At 45.3% G+C, this 23,728-nt stretch overlaps 2 protein-coding genes and 1 long non-coding RNA gene across 4 annotated transcripts; 2 read left to right on the top strand and 1 right to left on the bottom strand.

Annotated features, from left to right (window-relative positions):
• Positions 1-1,795: 1,795 nt before the first annotated feature.
• On the top strand, positions 1,796-9,699 carry LOC100838388 (fruit protein pKIWI502). The gene is made up of 5 exons (XM_003568332.4): positions 1,796-2,408; positions 6,018-6,117; positions 6,346-6,441; positions 6,525-6,605; positions 9,305-9,699. Exons 1-5 carry the CDS (start codon positions 1,879-1,881, stop codon positions 9,365-9,367), a joined length of 870 nt encoding a protein of 289 aa, XP_003568380.1. The 5' UTR covers positions 1,796-1,878; the 3' UTR covers positions 9,368-9,699.
• On the top strand, positions 2,415-5,790 carry LOC112270839. Its single transcript, XR_002963337.1, has 3 exons — positions 2,415-2,777; positions 3,963-4,033; positions 5,492-5,790. It is a non-coding gene; the product is annotated as an uncharacterized LOC112270839 (long non-coding RNA).
• Positions 9,700-16,091: 6,392 nt separating the features above from the next.
• Positions 16,092-19,534, bottom strand: LOC100823050 (probable serine/threonine-protein kinase At1g01540). Of its 2 annotated transcripts, none has more exons than XM_014898033.2 (7): positions 18,688-19,534; positions 18,470-18,574; positions 18,232-18,354; positions 17,924-18,094; positions 17,677-17,806; positions 17,362-17,571; positions 16,092-16,575 (listed from the first exon to the last, which is right to left on the bottom strand). In XM_014898033.2, exons 1-7 carry the CDS (start codon positions 19,380-19,382, stop codon positions 16,426-16,428), a joined length of 1,584 nt encoding a protein of 527 aa, XP_014753519.1. In that variant the 5' UTR covers positions 19,383-19,534; the 3' UTR covers positions 16,092-16,425. The 2 variants fall into 2 exon arrangements, with proteins under 2 accessions (XP_014753519.1, XP_010231330.1); XM_010233028.3 differs by having other exon boundaries at positions 18,470-18,577; positions 18,688-19,532.
• Between the last annotated feature and the right edge of the window lie 4,194 nt (positions 19,535-23,728).

Raw genomic sequence — 23,728 nt, 5'->3', positions numbered from 1 at the left:
AAAATTATGATGGCCTTACTACTTAATATTCTTATGATCCGTAAAAATCAATTGGAAAAAATGGTCACGTCACAACTATCGAGGAGCTAGCCTGTCGTGCTCATGGGCCCCGGGGTGCCACGTGGCACCAGCGCGCGGGCAGTGGCGCAAGTTCCCGGCCGTCAAAAGGGCAGTAAAAGCGCAGCCCTGATATGCGCCCCAAGGCCGGGAAGGGGCCAACTACGGAACCAGGAAGGTATCAGACTCCGGTGCTGGTCCGGAACTATATAAGCCCCTGCCCCGCTCTGTCAAAGGCATAAGCAAGAACGAGGGATCACTAGAGGCGCAGGTGCAGCAGCATCGCCACCGGCAGGGGTGGCGGCGTGCTGCCGCACCTGCGCCCCCGGCGTCTCCCTCCAAAGACCAAGGATACTACATTTGATGAAGCGGCTGTGGACCCCAGAGTTCCCTGCCACGGTGCGGCGAGGGAAAGCCAGCGACAGACCGCTGGGAGCTCCCTCCTCGCCGTCACCATGGCGGGGAATCCGGCGCTCCATCGACAGGAAGGTTAAGTTCGAAGGACAAGGAGTGGACAAGGTATGGTGGCTTCCTAGGCCCGAGGCTGCGGTGCCACGGAGGGATACGCTGCATGGCCACGTGGCGCCAACTGCCCCCTCCGCGGCCACCATAGCCTCTGATTCGAGGGCCCACCCGGGACACGCCAATCAGCCGACCACCCGGCGGGGTAAGGAGAAGACCGCGGCGAATTAACCCCCGCGGGGCTAACAAACCCGCCCGGGAGTTGACCCCCGTGGGGAGAGTTTGCGTGTGTGCAGGAACGAGGTGACGCGGGGCGTTTCCTGTCTGCGCCCGATAGCAGCTTTGCAGAAGGGGCGCGCAACGACTGGCGCGCACAGGCAAGGAATCCCTCATGTTCATCGACAAGACGAGACCCGCGCCGACTCGTCAAGGGGCTGGGCGGTGCATCCGGTCTTGTCAGGCCAGAGGGAGGTGAGACGCGTGGAGGAAAAGTTCCGCGCGACACGTGTAGGAATAGTTTGCCCGCTGTGTGGTATCCCCTTGCACTATAAAAGGAGGGCCGGTGGCGGTGTAGAAGGGTAGAGGGATACACAAGAAAGGTGATAGAGAGCAGCATAGGATAGGCTCTAGTAGGAAGGAAGAACCCTCGGGAGCCGGCTGAGCGTCCCCGGACCTGTGTAGCCACCTTTTCTCCATCAAGCAACTAGACAAGCATAACGTAGGGTATTACGCTTCGGCGGTCCGAACCTGGGTAGATCTCGTGTGTGCATCTGTGCGTGAACCTGTGTCGTTCGTCCCAGCCGCCAGAGCAACTCCCTCGCCCTCCACGGACAAAAAGGGTGTGTTTAGCCCCCGGTGTCGGAACTCAGCCACCAACATAGCCAAATATTTGGTCAAGAATTTGTTGGCCCATGGTTGGTCAACAAGTTGACAAGATTTGTGAAGAAAGGTGTGGCAAGATTTTTTTTGGCAACCAAATTTTTCGCCATCAACCAAACAAGAGCAAAATAATATAAGTTACCAAAATTTTGGTAGGGCAAACTTTGGACAAGAACCAAACATATTCGATAGGAGACACAATATACGTCATGATTTGAGGAAATAAGGGAATAACATAAATACAAATTGTTCGCCGGAATTTAACTTGACGGACTTCGATCACCAACTGAGTTCGATAAAAATAATGAAAAATATATTTTATAGAAGTATTAAATATTAGTACATCTCCGCGATCGAACGGCACAGCGCGCGTCCGGCGCTGCGCGTGAATCGGCCGGGCTAGTCCATCCATTGATTCGATGAGGTCCATCGCATTCCTATCCCCTCCCGCGCCTGCAAGGCTACCGCTAACCCTCCGCCATGGCCACGGCCGCCGCCGTCACCGTCTCCACGTCCGTCCACCTCCGTTCCTCCCAGCATGCCTTCGCCTGCCCCAAAGTGCGTTCGCTCCCCTCTCTCCGGCGCCAAAGGCGCTCCCTAGCCGTCGCTGCGGTCCAGCAGAATGCGGCCGTCTGGAACGCGGTTCCTGTCTCCTCCGTCGGCCCGGCCTCCGCCGATGGGTCGCTCTTCCACATATGCGTCGACCTCTCCGGCGCTCCCGACCTCGCGTCGTCCTACACTGCACCGGGGCAGTATCTCATGGTCCGTGTCCCCGGCGAGGACGAGCTCAAGCCTGCCTTCTTGGCCATCGCTTCGCCGCCGGGGAAAGGCGTTTTCGAGTTCTTGGTGAAGACTGTGCCTGGCGCTACGGCGGAGAAGCTCTGCGGGCTCCGCGACGAAGATGTGCTGGAGCTCGGCGCGGTCATGGGGAATGGATTCCCAATTGAGAGGATAACTCCCACTGATGCCGCGGAGACCGTGCTCCTCTTTGCTACCGGAACCGGGATAAGGTATTTCTTGGTTCTCGGATGAATGTGTTTTTTTTCTTACTTTTGATATCTGCCAAAAACTGCAGCAGTTAGTAGTCAAATGGTCATACCTTTGCAGGAAGTGTGTTTTAGCATTCGAAACAGCCCAGATATATGAAATATTAAATAGTAGCAGTATTAACAAGTTTGCATATCTATGGTTATTCTTTCTGTTAAAACTTCCCAAAGATGAGAAAAAATACACAAATCAAAATCGTTGTACAGACACCCATGTGGAACGAAATACACTTGTAAGTATTTTCTTTTTCTTCAGTAAAACCTCCCCGCCAACTTGTTCTTCTTTGTACATGGAGTCGGATGAATTATACGAAGTATGCAGACTAAGCAAAGGTTTGATCATGAACCACAATTTTGCTGGATGTACCTTTTGTTTGGCTGTGTTTGTGTGCTCAGGGCCCGGGCGATGGCTGGCTTCGATGACATGTGTTAGGTCTTACTGATATGAAATCTATTTCTGGTCTGATAGCAGAGCTCCCGCCTCTATCTTTTAGAAAATATAAGTTTTTCTTACGATTATCACCATCTCTAAATTCACTATTTTTTCCCCTTGAGCAGACATCTTGTGTGTTCCTTGTCAAGTTCAGATACTTTCCGAAAGTTTTTACACAATCGATGGACCCTTGAATCTTTCATGTGGGGTAGACATTATAGCTGCCACGACAAGGCAGGGAAGGAGTCAATATTGTTTGGTTTGTTGCGCATTGGGATGTTTAGGTTCCGAAAGATAATATTATTTGGCTTGGTAAGTTAAGAAAATACCCATGTCATTTAGGAAATCGAGAATATGATCCGGTTTGTGGATCAAAGCAAGAGCCACCCTACATAGAGGGGTTATTATCAATCTATAAACCATAGTTACTTGCAAAATCTACCCCTCCGAACACCATGCCAATGGTGCGCCCACTTTACTGGTTTTCCACCTTGGCACGTGGTTGGCAGAAGCGTGTCAATGAAACAGTAACACAAGGTTGGCAACACGTCCAGTGAAACTGCCTTCTCTTTTTTCTCTCATCTCTCCAAACCAGTTCAGATCTAGACGAATCTTGCTTTCTTGCCTCAGCTCTGCTCCTTTGTTATTATGGATCCATGCCCCAAGCAGATACCCAAGAACAAATCCTTTTCTCATGCCCAATTGTCAGCTCAATTGTAAAACCCACTAGATTGAACAACTTATTATGTAAACCACCAAATGCAAAAATCCAACCAAGTGAACAAGAGATGCATACTGGGTGAAGAAAGAAATAAGCCACATCTCGTCTTGAACAAGTGGAATGTGCAGCCTTCGGGCTCGAGGGGTACGTCGAAGCTGACCCCGTTGGCATAAAAGAGGCATCAAAGTCCCTCATTTTATTATTCATTGGCTGCTGCCATGTCAGTATAGTAAATCTAAAACTGTGGCAAAAGCATGCTCCAGAACTATGCTAGGCACTTATTTTGCTCGCTACTGTTCTGTAGGTCATTTTTTTGCAGACATGTTGGTTTGTGAAGTTTTTAAGTTTTTATTATCGTTACCAGATCTGACAAAATACCTTCATGAAGACCTGCCATAGTGCCATGCACAGATGTCTTGACAGAGAAATATTTTGGTAAGCTGCAGTTAGAGAAAATGCATTGTTAAGAGAAGTAATATGCTCTGTTTATACTTTATACATGATTCAAGAAGAGAAGAACCATCACCGTGCTCTTCTAGCAATAAACTAACATGGCATGTTCAGTGGCGGTGCCAGGATTCAAATCCTGTGATGTCAAGCTTTACAGATATTAGCAAATAAAATAGGAACAAAAAAAAATTATACTTCATTGCAGCATGTTTATGGTAGAATTAGCTCTTTGCGATCACGGCAATGCATCTCATGGTGATCAGAATTTAGACATCAGTGATCAATTGATCACACCATCACGTTGTGGTTCTGGGCGGCGGCCGGCTGGATTTGGATATTTAGTAGAAAAGAGCCGAGAAGTTGAAACAGAAGATTAGATTATCTTCGAAGACTTTGTTTTGTTTTGCTACATGGGCTAATGTCCTAGTGGGCTTGTGTGGTAAATTTCTAAGACTGATGTGTTTAGGATTAGGATAAGTATACATTGGGGTAGTAAACTTGTAAAAATCCTGTGTAGTCAAGCGAGTACATAGGCGTTAACGTGGCTTTGCCACTGGGCATGCTCATATGAGAGCTGAATATAGAAACCAAACAAGCATTTAGAGTGCATTTATGTCTCGTCTTGGCTGGACTATTTAAATATGAGTGGCTTCGTGGGATAATCAAATAACCTGTAACAAATTATTTAAATGGTACCTTTCCTCTCAACCTTTACATCCACCCCCTTCACAACCCCCAACGATAGTTTTTCTTGGTACTACCATACATTTACTGGTCCAACACCACTGGCCACCCAAGCTACCATCACTCTTTTACTTGTGAGTTGTTGTCGACTTCGTGGCACCACCACATCATCCTGTCGCCACTGCTCTCTTCTTGGGCTTTCCACCACTTGGTCAGTTATGGTCAGGGGAGAGGTGACCTAGATGAAAATTGGCACCAGTAAAAAAAAAACTTATTTTTAAAGATGACACCAGATTCATATCAGTTATCGATGTAAGGTTAGGCGTGCATAGGCGCTGGGTGACAGCATAACACGGTGACTTGGCCATAGTCTGAGGTTTAAGTGGCTAGCAAGGTCGTGCAGTGAGAAATCAATCTCCCAGGCAAGGAATTGACCTCCCAGGGAGGATTCCACCACAAATCGACCTATTCCACCAAGGAATCGAGCTTCCTTAGCGAGGAATCGAGCTTCACCGGCTGATCGCCACACCATCACTGTAGGGAGGGAGAAACATGAAGAGGGGGAGAGGCGGTGTGGGGGAAGAACCCTGAATTTTTGTGTTTTGAACTCATTTAGGTGTACATAATTCAATAGTGTCTGGATCCACAGGCCAGTGATTTAATGGGCTAGGTCAGCCCGTCTAGCTTCTAGCTTCTCTGTCTTTCTCCTTCCTATTCTGTTTCAAACTACAGCTCATCTGCCTTATTTTCTTCGACCAGCAGCACATCCGTACAAAACGCCCAGGCGAGCTTGGCGCTGGGCGGCAGCAAAATGCCCACTCACTGCCTTGTGCCTTTTTGAACTTGTCTACGACTAAGAAAGCTGAAGTAATGCCAACTCAGGGTGATCGCCGCTGGCTTAATGCTTGCATGTCAAACAGGAAGCAATCTTCATGTAATCTGCAGGAAAATACGCTCAAGGTGGTCGCGGGCAGCGTGCTTAACACATGCAAGTCAAATAGGAATAAGTGTTCCTGTATCTGCATGAAAAATATAGTTGTTCCATTGGGGTCCACTTATTTAGTTATTCCCTTTTGTTTCGATTCTTTTCAAAATCTTTTAGCGTATCACGGAAGGAAATTGCTCCTTCACTCCTTTAACTCTCTGAGAAGTAAATCTCATGTCATGCAAACTCATCTTAACAATTCAATTTCCGTATATCTTGTTTGAGTCACGCTGATGTAGCCTGATTTTAGGCCCCTTTGATGGAAACTGGCAGGGTTAATTTTATCTGTTATTTCTGCAGCCCAATTCGTTCACTTGTTGAGTTCGGTTTTGCGGCCAATCAAAGAGCTGACGTGAGACTTTATTATGGTGCCAGAAATCTTCAAACAATGGCATATCAGGTTGGGGCATTTGACTTCGTATTTCCGTATTGAAATCATATCTCCAGGAAGAACTAGGGATGCAAGCAGGAGTTCCTAAATCTCCTATTTAAAACTTGGCTCAAAATTTGACTATAGAAGATTTGGAAACTGAACAAGTGAGACTTATGCGGGATCCCTCTTGCTTCCCTAGAAAGAACCTTTTGGCATGCAACAGCTAGGTAATATACATATTTTTCTTCCTGGCAGGATAGGTTTGCAGACTGGGAGTCAACTGGGCTCAAGATAGTGCCAGTCTTGTCACAACCAGATGATAGTTGGCAAGGCAAACGGGGATATGTTCAGGTAATGTATGTTCATTGTTATTACTGTTTGTTCTTGCTGTTACTCTTTTTAGATACCAATTTGCAATACCTTTCTATTTTCAGCATGCTTTCTTGGAAGCCAAGAGCATTGCAAGTCCTACTTCTACCGGAGCAGTGCTATGTGGACAAAAACAAATGATTGAGGTATGATTATTCTATGTTGTTGTGATACTCTTGCATAATTTTGCCGCTTGTTATAGGTTATGCACGTTTATAATTGGTTATTGTTGCTCACGTGACACGACACAACCAATTTCTGAAAGTTATGCATCAGTATGCTAAAAATGCAATGGTGTGTGTGTGTGTGTGTGTGTGTGTGTGTGTGTGTGATTGCCCCATTTGTCATTGCCTCTGGACCCTTTGCTAGAATCATCTTAAGTTTGATTTTAGTTATGTCACGGCACAGACACTTGCTTCTCATTTACCAACATACTAAGGCTTTGTTTGGCTGGGTTGTGGCTTATCCAAAAGTAGTCCAATCGCTGTGACTTGGTCCTAAGTAGTTCAATCCGCTTGAGACATGCAATTGTAGATTTTGATGGGCATAGCGAACTGCGTGACACATCTGTGTGAGCTCATTCTGTTAGTGTAATACTCTGACCCATTTTAGTTTGGGCTCATGAGGCCTATGAGCAGCTGTGTGGTAGTTTAGTCTCACATTGCTAGTTTCAAGAGAGTTAGGTTAGCGTTCCAAACATAGTACCTCTGGGTTGACCCCTTCACACGAAGCAATGATGAAAGTGTAAGCGACATGCTATGAGACGGTTACGTGTGCGTGTGGACCCGTGGAGGGCAGTTGGCACAGGAGGTATACTGGCGGGTGATCCTGGACATCTGTCAGCTAGCGGTATGATACCGAGGGGATTAGCCCTTGTATGGGGAGCACCTGTTTCAGTTTCGACCCATGAGGCCCATGTTTTGTGGTGTTTTAGTCCAACATTACTACAGTAGTTTAGATAGAGTTGGCCTTGTATAATTACGCTTGTGTTCCAAACATAACACCTCCATGATGACCCTTCTATACGAAGTGAAGACAAGACTATAAGTATGACATGTGGGCTGTCCTATAAGCGGGCTGGGCATTGCGCAAATTTGAGCCAGGGTATTACAATTAGTGGCTGTGGAGCGCTCTGCGCATTTACTTGCCACCTTTGTGCGCCAAAATGCCGCAAGCCTACCTGGAGGCTGTTGAGAATGTGACATCTTGAGGACTATTGGGACTACAACAATTGCCCCTGCCCAACATCTCGAGGACGAGCTAATGTCTGTGCGGGGTGTGATGTATGTATGGAAGTACATCGGTACCTATGGAATAAGATCCCCATGATCTATCATCTTTTTTTGGGTAGCATAATCTATCATTTTGATAGTTATATTCTTTAAATTACAAGATTAAAAAGATTTCTTTTTGCTTGGGCCTTAACTCAGTTGGAGATAATCTATGGTTGGCTACTTAGTTTATATTGTCAGCATATGTGAGAAATAAATCAAGCAAGAAACAGAGAACAGTTCTTACCTTGCCTTTCAAGGTGAGAGCCCTTCCCCTACACCCCCTAAAACCTTAGCACACAAAAGCATTCTTCACCCACTTTTATGTTGATTTATCCGTGAATGGCCAGTTTTTCGAGATAATTGAATGCAAATGACAAGTTTCCCCAGTGATGTGATGTGGATGACCCTTTTCTTAGCTAATTTACAGTAGCACATATTTGTTCTTATCCTGTTCTAGATAAATGATTGATTGTTTGAACCACAAGCATGCACAAACTCAGCGGGAACCATAGCCAACGAACAGTTTTTTCTGCGTACCAAAATGTTTATCATCTACGAAAACAGTTAATGCATATCAAAAAAATATTTTATACTTGTCATATGAAATATTCATGTGCGTCAAATGAAGCACTAAAAGAAACAAAAACAAATAAAAAGGTAAAAAGAAAGCAAGAAGAAAAATATATAATAAAGGGAAATGTGTGACAGCCATATGCGCAGTAAAATCTTTTGTGAGAAAAAAAATTTAGAGGCTGGAGAGAGAAATTATTTGGAATTGTGTTGGAAATAGTGGGCCATGCGGTCAATCTCTATTCCTCTGTTTTTTCGTGGTTTATCTCATATGCTTATTAGCATTTCAAGTGTTCAAGTATTCTATCTGTTTGAGGCTATAGGGCAAATAAATCCGTTAGACTCCTCAATCATGTTCAAATATTCTGTACCTGTTTTCGGAAAACCCCTTAGACTCCCAAATCATGTCACCAACCATGATCAAACATGTCAAAATTTTACCAGTTTCTAGCACATCTGTGAATCATGTGCCTTGATCAGATTGTATACATGTCATGTGAGGCTAATTCTGATATGATCATGTGGGTAACAAATTGCATAGCTTATCCTGTGAAACAAAACTAGCTTTTCTATTCTGTATTTTATCCAGGAAAAACACCTACGGACATATAAAAATTTCAGCAGAGTTGACCTCAGTTAATTTCTTTACTGTATTCCAGCGTAGCTGTCTTGGTGATAATATGAATGTTTCTATATTGAGGTATAAAACAATAATCAGATAAATAAATGTTGAAAGCCACATAAATATCCAACAGCATCTGAATAGAACTTGTAGATTTGCAAGTTTTATATTCCCTCCGTCCAACAAAAGATGTCTCAAGCTTGTCAAAATTTGGATGTATCTAGACATAACTTAGTGTATAGATGCATTCAAATTTGGTCAAACTTGAGACATCCTTTGTTGGACGGAGGGAGTATAGGTACACCTGTAGCTTTGGTTGTTGATTAAGGTATGACTAATAGGTCACTCATGGTCCATGGTTATATCCCCTGTTTTGCAGGAGGTCACCTCGGCCCTTGCGGCAGAGGGTGTATCACAAGATAAAATCTTGAAGAACTTCTAAGAAGAATGAGTGTAACATTTCATGCTGTTTTTGGGCCTCCAGACTATACAGATATTATTCTCACCGTGCCTTTCTGCTTACAAGACAAGTCCTGAACTATTTTGGGAGTCATGGTGCATTCTTTTGGTGTATATCAACAAAAGATAGGGTCACAATACATGGGCTATATTTTTCAGGTAATGTAAAGTCGTTGTTTTGCTATTTCTAAGGCGAGCAAGTCACTGCTGAAAACGGCTCTGATCAGACTTCAAAATTTGTGCGTGTGCAAAGAGAATATTGATCCTATGGCTATGATATGGAATGAACTGACAAGTACTCTCTCCATTTCTAAATATAAGATGTTCATATAAAAAATCTTAAAGTTTGTCTAAGTTCATATAAAACTTCTACCGACATACAACTCTAGATTAGTTTTATGAAATTTGAAATGATATATCTTGGTGATATACTTATTTGCGATTGTAGATATTAGCATATTTTTCTCAAAATATTGGGGCAAAGTTACATATGGAGTACTCCCTCCATCCAACAAAAGATGTCTCAAGTTTGTCAAAATTTGGATGTATCTAGACATGACTTAGTGTATAGATGCATTCAAATTTAGTCAAAGTTGAGACATCCTTTGTTGGACGGAGGGAGTATTATATTTAGGAAGTCAGTAACTCGGTAAATTTCATTCAACATCATGGGAAGCTTCTTATAGATGAGATTACGAATTTGCAGTGCACCGGAGGATCTCCTATAGAAAATGCACAAGATCTCAAAACTTAGAATGCCGTTTGTACGAACCTCCGGCCCATATGAACAACCCGAAGGTCGCACCTAAATACAGTATGGACAGGGCTAGTGAGCGGCCGTTGGTTGGTTAAACCCAACCAGCCAACGGCCCGTATATGGCAAGCTCGCAATGATTGGCCATAAATTCGGAAACACCTGACCATGTTGTTCGCGTGGTTCTCTCTCTGTTTGATCAGCGCGTCAGGTTTGTCTTGCATGCATGTCCCCTGTTGCTCTATTTCTCTCTCTCTCTCTCCGCACACGTGAATTACCGCATGATTCTCTCACATAGGATGACACATGTGTAATAAATTTAAATTCAAACATTTAAAAAGCCATAACTTTCAATCTGAGCGTCGGAATTATGATCCGTTTTCACCATTAATTCTCTCGTGACGAGAACTTCAAAACTAGATCCAAGTTGAGTATGTTTTGACCAATGTTTTCTGTAAAGTAACTTCTCTGTTAAACAATGCAATTTCTTGTATTTTTTTGCAACTTAGCGGTAGTAATCGACAACTTTGTCTTTAGTGCTACACAAGAACAAAAGTTGGCAACTTTTATTCTAAGATGGCAACTTTGTATTTTATTCTGCCCACTTTGTCTTCACTGCTAAACTGGAACAAACGTTGGCAACTTTGTTTGCGTTGCTATAGGTGAACAAAAACCTTGCAACTTTGTTTTCTGTTATGGCAACTTTGCTCCTATATAGGTGGCGAATTTTGCTCGCTCTAGCAACTTTCACTCCAGCGCATACAAGTTTGATGTGTTCGATAGCGACTTCCGCTAGTGTGTCGGTAATTTTTTCTTTTGCCCGGCAAATTTTTCTCATATTCTGACAATTTCCTCTTCCGTTCTCGCAATTTTGAATTATCCAGTGTCAACATTGATTCTCGTATTCGCAACTTTGGCTTTGTCTTTTGTGCTCGCATCTTTTCTTCTAAATTGACAACTGTCTCATGTTCTCGCAACTTTTCTTGTAAGCTGGAACCATTCTCTCATGCCTAGCATCTTTGGCACCTATGCAGGCAACTATGCCTTCCTTACTAGCAATTTTGGCCGTTATAACATCAACTTTGACTATCATGCTAGCAACTTTGTTTTTATACCGACAATTTTGACTCGCATACTAGCAACTTTGGTTGCTATACCAGCAACTTTCACTAGAATATTAGCAACTATTGCTTATATACTGACAATATGACTATCATACAAGCAACTTTGTCTAATTCTATACGGACAACTTTAACTCATATGCTAGCAACTTTGGTTGTTATATCGGCAACTTTGGGTATACGCGCAACTTTGCCTCACAGACTAGCAACTTTGGTTTCTATATCAATAACTTTGACTGTCAAACGATCAACCTTGATTGTTATACCGATAACTTTTACTCACACACTAACAACTTTGGCTAATATGCTGGCAACTTTCACTCACATATTAGCTACTTTGTTTTCTATTCGATAACTTTCACTCTCATACTAGCATTTTGATTGCCATACCGGCAACTTCGAATCAACATTAAACAACTATTTGTCATATCTTAGCAACTAATTAAGCTTTTTAACAACTTTGCATTCAATTACGATCCTATCTCTACATAGGGTGCAACAACTTTAGATGTACATTAAGCAACTATTTGACGTTTCTGAGTAACTAATTACAAATTTTAGCAACTCTGTATTCAAGCGCGATCCTACCATTGTGCAGGGTACGACAACTTCAGATTAACATTAAGCAACTATTTGGCATAGATTAGCAACTAATTACGCATTTTAGTAACCTAAAATTCAAGCACGATTCTACCTATGTGCAGTGTGCGGCAACTTTGGATCAATATTAAGCAACTATTTGGCTTATCTTAGCAAGTAACTACAGATTTTTGCAACTTTGTATTCAAGCACAGTTCTATCTTTTTGTAGTATGCAACAAGTTTGAGTCAACTTTAAACAACTATTGGGCATATTTTATCAACCAACTGCACATTTTAATAACGCTTTATTTTGTGATATGTACCAATCTCGAGTGTATGACACTCTCCTTGATTTCACAACAATAATAGTATCGCAAACATCCCTTCAAAACAAATAATAATCTGAACCAAACCAACCACCGAATCCTAAGACCCACATTTTTTATTGATGCTAACCTGCCAACAAGAAAGCTTACAGGGTAGTAGTCTAAGAAAGGAGCTAATCTGTTTTAGTGTTTTATCAATTGACTGTACAGACCCAACAAGCATATGTGAACTACCATCTCTAGTCTATAGTCTCATGCAATCTGTCATCTCTAGTCTCCTTGTTTTACTTCAACAATTGTTTAATGGACTGGGTTGTTTAATTACTACGACATTGATCATTAGCAATGGTCATCTATGCCATAACAGCCAAGTACGTCCAAATATGCTAGTAGTAGCTCGCATAATAACGCTAAGCCCGTAATAACCACACAAATGTGACCGCTCCTAGCCGTAATTAGCCTGGCCACTCCTAGGCCATTATACACCTCGTTCTAGGATCGACACCCACCACAAGACCAAGTTCTACACTAACAGAAAAACAGAACACCCACCACAAGACCAAGTTCTACACTAACAAAAAAACAGAAACCAATAGCATCTGGTTCATGGGTCAGAAGCTAGGAATCAAGTGAAGACGTTTGACCTTGTTGGAAGGGAGCTACTCCATCTGCTGGCAACCTAATCCTTACGCTAGAGCAGGTCGTGGATCCTCGCTGCAACACCAGATCGACGCAGAATAGGCTGGTTGAGGTAGCTCTATCTAGCCACGCAGCTCCAGACTCGTGCTAGTCGCCGATGCCATTGGTTGCCGCTCAACATAGTCAACCGAGGTTCTGAACCTGAACCTGCAGGTGTTCCCGTCTCGAACTCGCCACTGAAGTCGAACGCCTAGGGTCTGTCACCGTACAACGCGACGGCCTCGAGCTCGCTGGAAGACTACATGGCGGGGCTCATGTACACTATTCCCTCCAGCGTCACCCCCTCACCGTCTCCTGGTTCCCCATGTCTGCCGCCCGCAGCACGCCGCCCCCTCCCGGCCGCGCCGCGTCGCACCGCAATCCGCCGACTCATCCCGTCCGCGCAGCACCAAGAGCAGCCGAGTTCAGCCCCGCCGGCACGTTGCGGATTCCCGGCCGGACGCGCAGCACCACCAACGGCCGTGTCCAGCCCATCCGTCGTGCCGTGGATTCCTGGTCATCGCCTCCTCCCGCCTCCTCTGACGGCCCGGCAGCCGGGGATCACAGCCACCTCCGACGGAGCCCGCGCGCCCGTTCCGACGCAGATTTTGCAACGGCATCAGATTCGGAGGTCGATTCGGGGATTTGTATCGGGGGATTCAGACGGAGAATATTGTGCACAGGAGGAAGGCAGGGGGACGGGGAAGACGATCCTAATCGGGATGGAATTTGGGTCCCACCACTATCCTATCTGAACCGCATCGGGGGAGCCAGAACGATGCACCTGGTCGGACGAGCGCTGGGCGGTTCGATGGATCAAGCCCAATCGGACGTCTCTCGGTTGCGTGCGCCCGGACACCAGAAAAAGTGCAGCTGCACGTTCCAGCGGTTGGGATACAGTATTGGGGTAGTATCGGTCCTGCATCGCCATCTCTCGGCAATGTCAGAAATTTTCCTTTTTCCTGTCCCGCGCCCGCAGCACCGTCTTCCATTCTGCGGCTGGCCGGCGATAATGATGCGAAAAGACGATTCCTTGTTATTTATGCACTTAGGTTAAGCACGTCCGCAGTTTTACCGCTCTGAGTGACGCATATCAGAAACGCACGTTTTGGTGTCAAAAGCCCAGAATGGGTATCTTCTAGTAGCAGTTGATGGCCCAGGTCTTCCGACGAGCAAAGGCCACGCACGCCCTCTTCCTGTTCTGGATCGGCGGAGGTAGTGCCGCCGGCTTCTTCCTTGGAGACGCGCTGATCGCCGAGTTCTGCATCAGTGCAATCGTACACCAGCAAGATTTCTTTTTCTCTAACCCAGCAATTCGATCCATGACCCCCAACAAGTTGCTTCCTGATTGACAAACAAAATCTGTTGTGGCAAGTTGCTCGGGAAAAAAAGAAGCTGTTGTTGGAAAAAAAATAACACAGTGCAGGCGTGCAGCAAAAGACCTTGTACGACTGGATTCCTTCGCATAGCAAACTGTCCAAACATCAGCGCATAATTACAGCGCGCGTTTTGCATGAGCGGGTGGAGCGTGGAGCAAAGTTAGCACAACCCAAACCACACGCCGCTGCAGAAGTAGCACACAGCGAAGCGAAGCACGAGCCATGCAGGTGCCGTCCACCGATCATCCCTATTCACCTGCCTCCATAATCCTAGTTGCCACTGCTGTCCACCTCAGCAACCAGCAATCGTGGTCCGGTAGACGGTGCCCGATGCCATCTCCTTGCTCTCTCTTTCTCGGCACCATCTCCTTCCTTTTCCTCCTCCTCGACGCCCTGCCGCTTATTTTGCTTTCCACCCTAGCATCACTCTATAGGCGAGGTTGCGGCTTCGAGCCTTCGATCCGTGTTGGGCTGCACGGAAGGCAGGCAACGACCACCTTCATGTGTTGATTTCTTGGGTGCACCGAGCAAAATGAGAATCGGTCACTTCGGTTAAGATCTAAGACCGAACCAAATTTCTCAGTGGACCGAATTATTGGTTACTATTTTTATAGATCGGTTAATCATCGGTTTCAGAAAACCAAATTTCTTAATAACCGATGAATCGAACTGCTTGGTTCGGTCTAGCATTGTTAACAAATCTGATTGTTTTTTCTTAAGTTTTACAAAAACAAAAATGATATGTACCAATTTTAAAGAGATTTTTTACGGTACCCTAGTACTCCTTAGTTGAGGATAGGAGTACCACTTAAATCTGGCCCTTGGATTAAAAGGGTAGTTTAGTCTATTCTTTGATCTTTTATCTAATTGCCAATCAAATCGTTTTGAATTTCGTGATAGAATCACATGGCACGGGCATGCTTGAGGCCATATCTTGGCCGGATCCACCGCGCTCATGCACGCAGCCGCCAATGCAGTGTCGACGCCGGCCGTTTCTTGCACACGCGCACATCGTCCTCCCCTACGTACACGATTGTTCCGCCGATAACTGCTCCCTAACCCGGTGATCCGCGGCCCTACCTCGTCCTTGTCATCGTCGGTTTAGACTGGCCGCTTGCCGCCGCTCCAACAAATCGGTCCTGACCTGGGCGACCATTCCTCGTTGGCCGCCGGCCTTCTCTTTAAGTGCTGCTGGTGTTGCTGACCTCTCCCAGTGAGGAATAAGAGTCCAAGAAGCCAATTAATGCGGGCTACAATTCTGTTCTGTAAGCCGTAAAGTACGGAGCCATGAACATCAAGAACAACGTGATCAGAGTATCCAAACATACCTTGCCGCTTTGATGATTACGTTTTTACCTCTAAACTCAAGGTACTCCCTTGTTTTTGAGGTGGTACTCTCCTCTCTTCACGTCGGAGTACTGTCTAACATTGTCCATCGGATTAGAGAGAACGGAGGGTCCATATTCATTGAGGGGTACAGTAAAAGAGCTCATTTTAAAAATCTTTTTTACAAACGAGTGTATACTATAGATATATAATTTTTATTAAGAAATAATGTGTTGAGCTACATAAAAAATATACAGACCTCAAGTTCATGAATAGTGCATTTAGTGCACATCCAAACAATTGTTTTTTTTGTGTAGTGTACAAATGAAAGTATTTGTTAGCCAAATTTTGCATATATGTAGTATACATTCATGTACATTCATATGTATGTATCAAATAAAATTATACTTGTAAATATGGTTTTTGAATTTTGAGCCTGATCTCTGAAAGCTATTTCCTCAAAACACCACAATGTAGATGCTCTGAAATTGCGAGGGTGGGTAAGATGAAAACTCGCGCTCACGCTTTTTTACACCGGTATGTATGAGTAAGAAACGATCTGACTTCTGAGACAAGAACAAATCACTATACAACAGTTCGAAGTGCACATGCAACGCGTAGCAAGACCAGACAAACCAAACCAGGGGAAAGTTTCTTCCGAGGATATGCTTTACCTACGCCCTCCACAAACCAGGGATTCCACAAAACTTCCCGATGCATGCAATCACCGAGGCCGCCGATCGAACCAGAGCAAGAAGTAAGAACGACACTTACAAAGCAAGAGGCAAGTTACAGCACTGCGTTTCCAAGCTGCCTACTGCTAAAGCCGAATGCAGGCAGAACCTAGCTACGATGTGCGGCGACAGGGCAAGCGAGTTAGCTCTCCCGGAACCTCGACGGCGTGGTGGCAGCGGTGCTGCTGTTGCCCTCGTAGCAACTGCTGTGGCCTGATTCTGTCAATGGCTTCCTGGGGACTCTCGCTTTCTCCAGGGGACTGCCTTGGCACGGCCGCAGAGTCCGACGATCCTGAACAAAGATTATGTGCCAAAACAACATGGATTTTAAGTCCCGGTTTCTGGATTTCGGAAGAGATGCAAAATGGCAGTATGATAGCAGAAACGTGTTTTTCTGCGATGTCTGTAAAAGAAACCAGCTATTCTTACAAGCACAAAAAGAACCTCCTGCAGACCTGAATTGTGAAACAGGTTTTGTGCAACCACCAGCCAAACAGCAGGACAAAAGCAGACGAGCAAAACACGCTCGGCCAGCGAAACCATCAAGCAGAACATACGGCATCAACTACGGAGTACCACTGCTAGTAGAATTTAAATGCAGTATCTGCATATGTACGCCATACGGGCAACACACTAATTTATAGGGGCCTAGATTAGATTAGGTACCCTGGGAAAAAAATTAAGTCGAGGTGGTGATCTCGAGGTCATCAATCCTAGTAGTTCTTTCTCGAGATGACAGAGTAATTAACATCCCCAAGGGCAGTTCAGAGCACAGTCAGGTAACATGGTGATAACTTAATTGATCTCGAGGAAGCTGCAATGAAGACTTGGTCTAGGGTCAGACATAGAGCTAGTAATCAGATCCAACATTGTGCTTTTTTTAATCCTGGTAGTACACCCAGATGCCTAGATGTCCAGTTTTAATACTACTCCGGTTCACGTATTTTATGACGGTAACCCGGCAACTGCGCAAGTTTCGCCATATGTAACTCGGAATTGACTTCAGTATCTATGTTGTTATGAGCGAATGAGCAATGCAATTGACTCCACGAAGAGGTAGAGAAACAAGAAGGCTCACATCTCGGTAAGGGAAGTCGTCGACTTCGAGCATATGGATGGCATGCCCCATCTTGGGTCGTTTCTGCGAGTCCGGATCCACGCATCTCAGCGCAACCAAGAGTGCCTTCTTCAGAGCCTTGGAGGAAGGCTTCTCCGGCAATTTGGGATCCAAAACAGCTTCGTAGTCCCTGTTGCTCACCATCTTCTTGAGCCACTCCACAAGATTAACCTGAAATGCAGGCACAGAAACTGATGACCAAGGCTACGCAGCAAATTGACAGTGTATGGCATTGCCATCAGCTCGTCCAACCAGAAGCAGAGCTAGCTTGCTAACCTCCCCGGGAGGTCTCGCGTAGTCGACCGGGCTTCGGCCTGAGATGATCTCCATTATGAGGACTCCGAAGCTGTACACGTCGCTCCTCTCGTTCAGCATGCCGGTGCTCGCGTATTCGGGCGCCACGTAACTGCCAAAACAGAGGAGGTTATTCGCGTATTCGCTCATTCAGCATTCATCATCTTGCACATTTGATTTCAGCAGAATAAAGATGCAGTTAATCAGGTGCTGAAAATCGGACACGTACCCAAACGTTCCCATGACCCTGGTGGTGACGTAGTTGCTGTCGGAGCCGAGGAGCTTGGCGAGGCCGAAATCGGAGACCTTGGGGTTCCACCGCTTGTCGAGCAGTATGTTGCTGGACTTGATGTCCCTGTGCACCACCTTGGGCTCCAGCCCGTCGTGCAAGTATGTGATCCTGAAGAACCAAATCAATCCCGAACCCAACGATCCCATCACAACAAAATTCACACACTATAACTAGCAATTAGAGCAGGACTTGGCAGGGAATGAAACGAGGAAACAATTGATGACTGGTAGTGGTAGTTCACCCACCCTTTGGCTGTCCCAAGCACGATGTTCATCCGGGTGTCCCAAGAAAGCGGGCTGAGAGGCCCGACGTCGCCGTGGAGCCACTGCTCCAGGTTGCCATTGTCGACATACTCGTACACAAGTATCCTGATCGAGAAAGCAAGAGTGTGCGCGCGGTAGGTGAGTGAGAAGATCAAGTATACGTTGTTGGTAAGAAAAATTACGGCAGGCAGGCATGTGGTAATGTTGAATCAGTTTATACCGGTGCGCTCCCTCGTTGCAGTAGCCGAGCAACCGGACGAGGTTCTTGTGGCGGACGCGGCCGATGGCCTCCACTTCCACCGTGAACTCCCTCTCGGCCTGCCCCCTGCTGCATCCCACCAGCAACATGCGCCCAAAAAGGGATTTTGTCAGCGAGCTCATAGCTAGGCAGGGGAATTAACGAAAACGAAAGGCACATGCTTTAGCGCTTAGACGTACGTGTCGTTGAGGAGATTCTTGACGGCGACCTGGTGTCCGTCGGCGAAGACGCCCTGGTAGACGATGCCGTAGCCGCCCTCGCCGACGACGCGCTCCGGGGCGAACCCGGCCGTGGCCTCGTCCAGCTCCCGGAGCGTGTACCAGTGGCCCCACCCGAGCTGCGACACCTCGTGGGCCGACGGCGGCGCCGCGTCGGAAGCCGGCGGGCCGACAACGACGGGACCTGGGCCGTCGGCGTGCGCGACCATGCGGCGGCCCTTGCCGGCCTCGATGTGCACGCGCTGCGAGCCGTGGGCGACGCTGCCGCACAGTGAATCGCCACCATCTTGCTGTGCGCTCTCCTTGTTGTTGTCCTTGAGGAACGCGGTTCCCATCTCGAGGTAGTGGCGGAGGGAGCCCACGTGGACGGCCACCTCCTGGATCTCCTTGGACACCGGCGGGATCGTCGTGGCGGGCGACGGCGAAGACAGCGCGGGGGCGGCCATCTTCTTCTTGCCGGGACGGCGCCGGCGCGCCGCGGCCGCGAGGTGGACGGTGACGAGCGCGAGGAGCAGGAGCAGGAAGGCGGCGCCGATGGCGATGCCGACCAGCACCCAGAGCCGCAGCCCCAGCACCGCCGTCCTGCGCGACAGCTCGTTCGTCAGCAGCGGCGGCGGAGGCGGCGGATGCGACATTGCGCGTGCGTGCGCGCTCATTTTCGCGCACGGCACGGCCTCGGTGAACTCACGCGCACTGGATGGATGGATGCTCCCTTGCCCAGCTACCACTGCATGGTGGTAGGAGCAGAGTACCGCTGGAAATGCCGCGCTTGCTGCCGAGCATATAGCGGGAGTGAGGGAGGGAGCAGCGAGAGCACGAGACGACAGTGAAGTTAGCTTGGGTGGTTTTCCTCTGGGCCCGGGAGAGCGCTGGGCACGGAAGGTTGTCCGTTTCTGTGCGCCGGGGCCCGTTCCCCAGAGGCAGGTGAAGAGCAGCCTGGGTTAAACCGACACGGAGTTTTGTTTTGTGTGGCAAAGCTCTCACACAAGTCAGAACCCCAGGGATCTGAGCAGTAATTAATTTCTAGGTCGTATACTAATTAACTGCTGTGATACAAGTGTGGCGTAGTACTACTCTGCTTTGGCGGTACATGTCCTCGGCCTTCCCTTATGTGACACGAACGCACACATGGGTTTCTCCATCGGTATCTCCAGCTTGATCTGGACCGTCGACCAACGGATCGGATGGTTGGCAGCGACTGAATAGGATCGTGCACTAAGCACGCCTTTGATCCTAATCCAGAAGCAGTTTTTGCAGGGAATCTCTGGCCCTGCTCGTCTGTGTTCAGGCCACGGACGGGAAAAACTGTCTCTGGCGTGGTGTTTGCCCGTAGCAGAAAGTTTCACTGCGATAGCACCCAAAAGCGTCACGCCGTCACCTGAACCTGATCACTTTCTTTTTGTGAAAGGGAGTGACCGGGACAGACTGACGGTATTACATCAATCTTGCAGCACTGTTCTAAATTGGCTCTGTTTGTGGATCTCACCTCTCCCGCTCATGTCTGCATTTTTCTCTCCGGGTGGGTGCAAGTAATTTCCAATGTTCCATTGCTATCTCACCTCACGCGACAAATTAAATGAGTGTAAGCTTAGTAAAGAAAACAAAAGGTCAAGCGCAGACACATTACAGAAAGAGAACCAATGACACTTGTGGCAGAAAGTTGACGCGTATAAAAATTCTGTACTAGTAGTACAATTTTGGCCCTATATTCAATTTTGTATTGGCAATAGAGAACGTTCGCGCGCGTGTGACTGTGCAAAGCACTGTTCGTACGAGTAATAGCACCATTGCAGTGGATAACAGGATCGCATGATGCCTTTTGTCTCGCAGCTTTTCTATATACCCCATTTCTTTTAAGAAATACAACTAAGGGGATATCCATTTTTAAATCCTTCCTGCCATGCTTTCAAATCATTGTAGAGAGGCAAGAAAAAAAGAGAACAAAACGTACGAACGCACTCCCCTTTCTTTCTTGGTTCCTTTTCGCTTGTAAAAAACTCCAGCCATCCGTTCAGTCCATTATCCATGTACCAGCGAGCAAAGCGCAAGCCTGCGGCGACCGACAGGCGGTTCTGCTTCTGCAGGGCGTTTGATGTGGAATGAGTATAACCCTGGCGCCCCCTAAAGCTTAGGTGCCCCTCCCTCTAGTCTAGCGTGCCATGACTCCTCCCTGATGCGTGCATCTGCTGATGCTCTCATCGGCCTTTGTGGAAGTGCAATGGACGAGGCGAGACAACAAGAAATGGAGGTCGATCGCTTGCGTGCCAAGACTCCGACAAAGAAGCTCCAAGATGGGAAACTGGTCAGCAATGAGTGTGAGGCATTTAGGCCAAGGGCTAATTAGCCTCTAAAGTCTTCTGCTCTTACCCGCAAAAAAGAAGTCCTCTGCTCTCTTTTTTTGGGCACTAAGGCCAAGCACATGTATTAAATCAACCAGCCCCGGCCCTGCCCAACTATCTTTTAAAGAAAAACTAGCATGGTATTTCTAATCATCCTTATTTCCTAACTGAATATATGTATTTTCTATTATTTATATGATATGTCGTTAGGAAGAGATGATTAATCAACCCAAATATACGTAGAGAAGTAGAACTAATTAATCTTAGAACCCCTGGAAGTACGATCTTTTTAATTGACTTTATATTAAAATATAGAACTAAACGTTAGACCGTGTGTCGGATGGTTGATCAACTTTTGCATTAGACTGATTGATTGTCTGTAGGTTATATAACTTAGTATAGGTAACTGAAGTTCAGATCACCTATTGACCGCTGGTCTTTACTTGAGATAATTGATCATATGTGATGTACATCACATTTGTAACAAAATTCAAAACTCAAACGTGAAATTGATGGATTGGTTGTTTGCACGGGTTGTCATGTGTAGTTGATTATGTTAGTAGGTTGAATGTCCATAGTGAGTCATACTGCAATATTAAAGTTTTACTTGATTGCTCTATCGATACTCGGATTAAAGTTTAAATCATTTGAGCCAACTATTTGTTTTCCACGGTACTTTATAGCGATATTTCATGAAACATGTTTGTTTCGCTAGCCGACCATTTGCTCATACATGATGTTAAATTAGTAGTTAGAGTAAAATTTGAGACTACACATGCAATGCAATTCAATTTTTTCTTAGCAATAATAAAATGTTCTAACAATTTTTTCTTAGCAATAATAAAATGTTCTAAATAGAGTAATAATTTTCAAATACTATCACTAACTCACTTTGCAAAATTTTATATTGTGAGGACTCGTAGAGGTCCTGTGTAGCCCACATTTATCTTATTAACGGATATTGGTATGCAGAGTTAAAGTTTTCCAAACACTGTTATTGACTCATCTTGAATAGAGCTAGCTTTACTACTAAATATTCTCGGGATTCACGAATAAAGAAGACAAAATTAAATCTGAGAGGTCATAACATATTCATTATCCAATGGTGTTTGCATTTTGTGTTTGACACCGCCAAATAAAAGTATTGCGCTACTACTAACTACAATATATTTGGTCTATTTAGGTCTTAAACTACTTTGATGTCTCATTGATAGCCCATCAAATATCATCCTCCTTAAATCTTGACAGTTAAATATCAAATCTAATAATTTACATAATTAAGATGATCATGTGGCTCAATGTGGTGTTTTCTCTCTACAATCACGTATTGTGCTTTCATTATATAATGGTTTACATAATTCAGATGACATGAGTCAGAGTAGGCGATATTAGCTAATTAAAGTTCAGAACACCTATCCATATCTGGTTTCTATCGCATACGACTAATTAAATGTTATAACCCATCCATACACAAAACTAAAGTTCATATGAGAAAACTGACGAATCAATTTGTTTGAATTGATAGATCATGTGTACGTCAAATTATATTAGTAGATACAATATTCATGATAACGAAACATAACGTGAGTTTAAAAGTTTACGTAATTCTTCTATCTATATTCGGATAAAAATTTAGATCATGAGCTACTCATTTTATTGTTTATAAGTGTTTGCTTCGTAGAAAATCATTTATTTATATTTAATGTTAATTAGTAGCCGGTCTTGAAATTAGGGACACGTGTTGACATACGCAGACTTATAATTATTCAAATACATGTTAATATCTTATTTTTTTGAAGAAATATAGATATAGATTATAACTAATAGACTTAGCTTATTATTTAATATTTTCATGACCTGTGAAGAAAAACAATAAAATAATATTGAAATGTCATCGCGTAACAGAGTAGTTACGTTTGGCACCATAAAAACAAATTTAACTTAATTACCACCGATTATAACATATTGGGCCTATCTGGGTCTGAAATTATTTTAATGTTTATTGTAGCCTATCAGATATACCTCTAATTATGGCTAATTCTACAAATTGGACCTACTTGGGCCTGAAACCACTTAATGTTTAGAGATAGCCCATCTAACAGACCCCATCATTAAATCTGTATCGTTAGATGCAAGATCCAAGGGCCAGAATAATTGAGGTAATGTGGATCAACGTGGAGCCTCCCCATGGTACCCCTCATATTGCTTTTAGTATATAATAGATGAAAATTACATATAAGTCCTAGGGGGCACGATGACGTGTTCCTCATACACTTGTGCGCAACGAGCTACCTCTGAAACTTCAAACCATATCGGAGCTATGAAACGTGGTTGACGTAGGAGCTGTCACTGAAAGAGGGTTTGGATGACCATGCCAAATTCGAAAGATTTAGAAAGACCTAACCTTGCTAGCTCCGCGATGAAGCCAAAGATAGACAAACATCACCAATCAAATAAGAAGCAGCAATGCACGCATACCATTTGCAAAACAGAAGACCTAACCAAAAGTCCACTACTCTAGAGTAGCAAGCAGACAATCCATTGCCTTCCTCTATCTACGCTGCCGACGAGATCGTGTTCAACGAGATGGATAAAGATTCGAGTAAAGCTTATATTTATACTCTATGATACATAACTACCGCGCCGCAACGCAGATGTTCTAG

Source organism: Brachypodium distachyon, chromosome 2 (genome assembly GCF_000005505.3).
Source record: "Brachypodium distachyon strain Bd21 chromosome 2, Brachypodium_distachyon_v3.0, whole genome shotgun sequence".
NCBI classification, from domain to species: Eukaryota; Viridiplantae; Streptophyta; class Magnoliopsida; order Poales; family Poaceae; genus Brachypodium; species Brachypodium distachyon.
This window is presented reverse-complemented; position numbering and strand designations above follow the sequence as displayed.

Bases quoted from the DNA above. Each gene is read 5' to 3' on its own strand.
- LOC100838388 (XM_003568332.4), top strand. From the start codon at position 1,879: ATGGCCACGGCCGCCGCCGTCACCGTCTCCACGTCCGTCCACCTCCGT. The intron at 2,409-6,017 runs GTATTTCTTGGT...TTATTTCTGCAG, and splicing joins GCTACCGGAACCGGGATAAG to CCCAATTCGTTCACTTGTTG. The intron at 6,606-9,304 runs GTATGATTATTC...CCTGTTTTGCAG, and splicing joins GACAAAAACAAATGATTGAG to GAGGTCACCTCGGCCCTTGC.
- LOC100823050 (XM_010233028.3), bottom strand. From the start codon at position 19,382: ATGAGCGCGCACGCACGCGCAATGTCGCATCCGCCGCCTCCGCCGCCG. The intron at 18,355-18,469 runs GTATAAACTGAT...TTTCTCGATCAG, and splicing joins TGCAACGAGGGAGCGCACCG to GATACTTGTGTACGAGTATG. The intron at 17,807-17,923 runs GTACGTGTCCGA...CTGTTTTGGCAG, and splicing joins AGGGTCATGGGAACGTTTGG to TTACGTGGCGCCCGAATACG.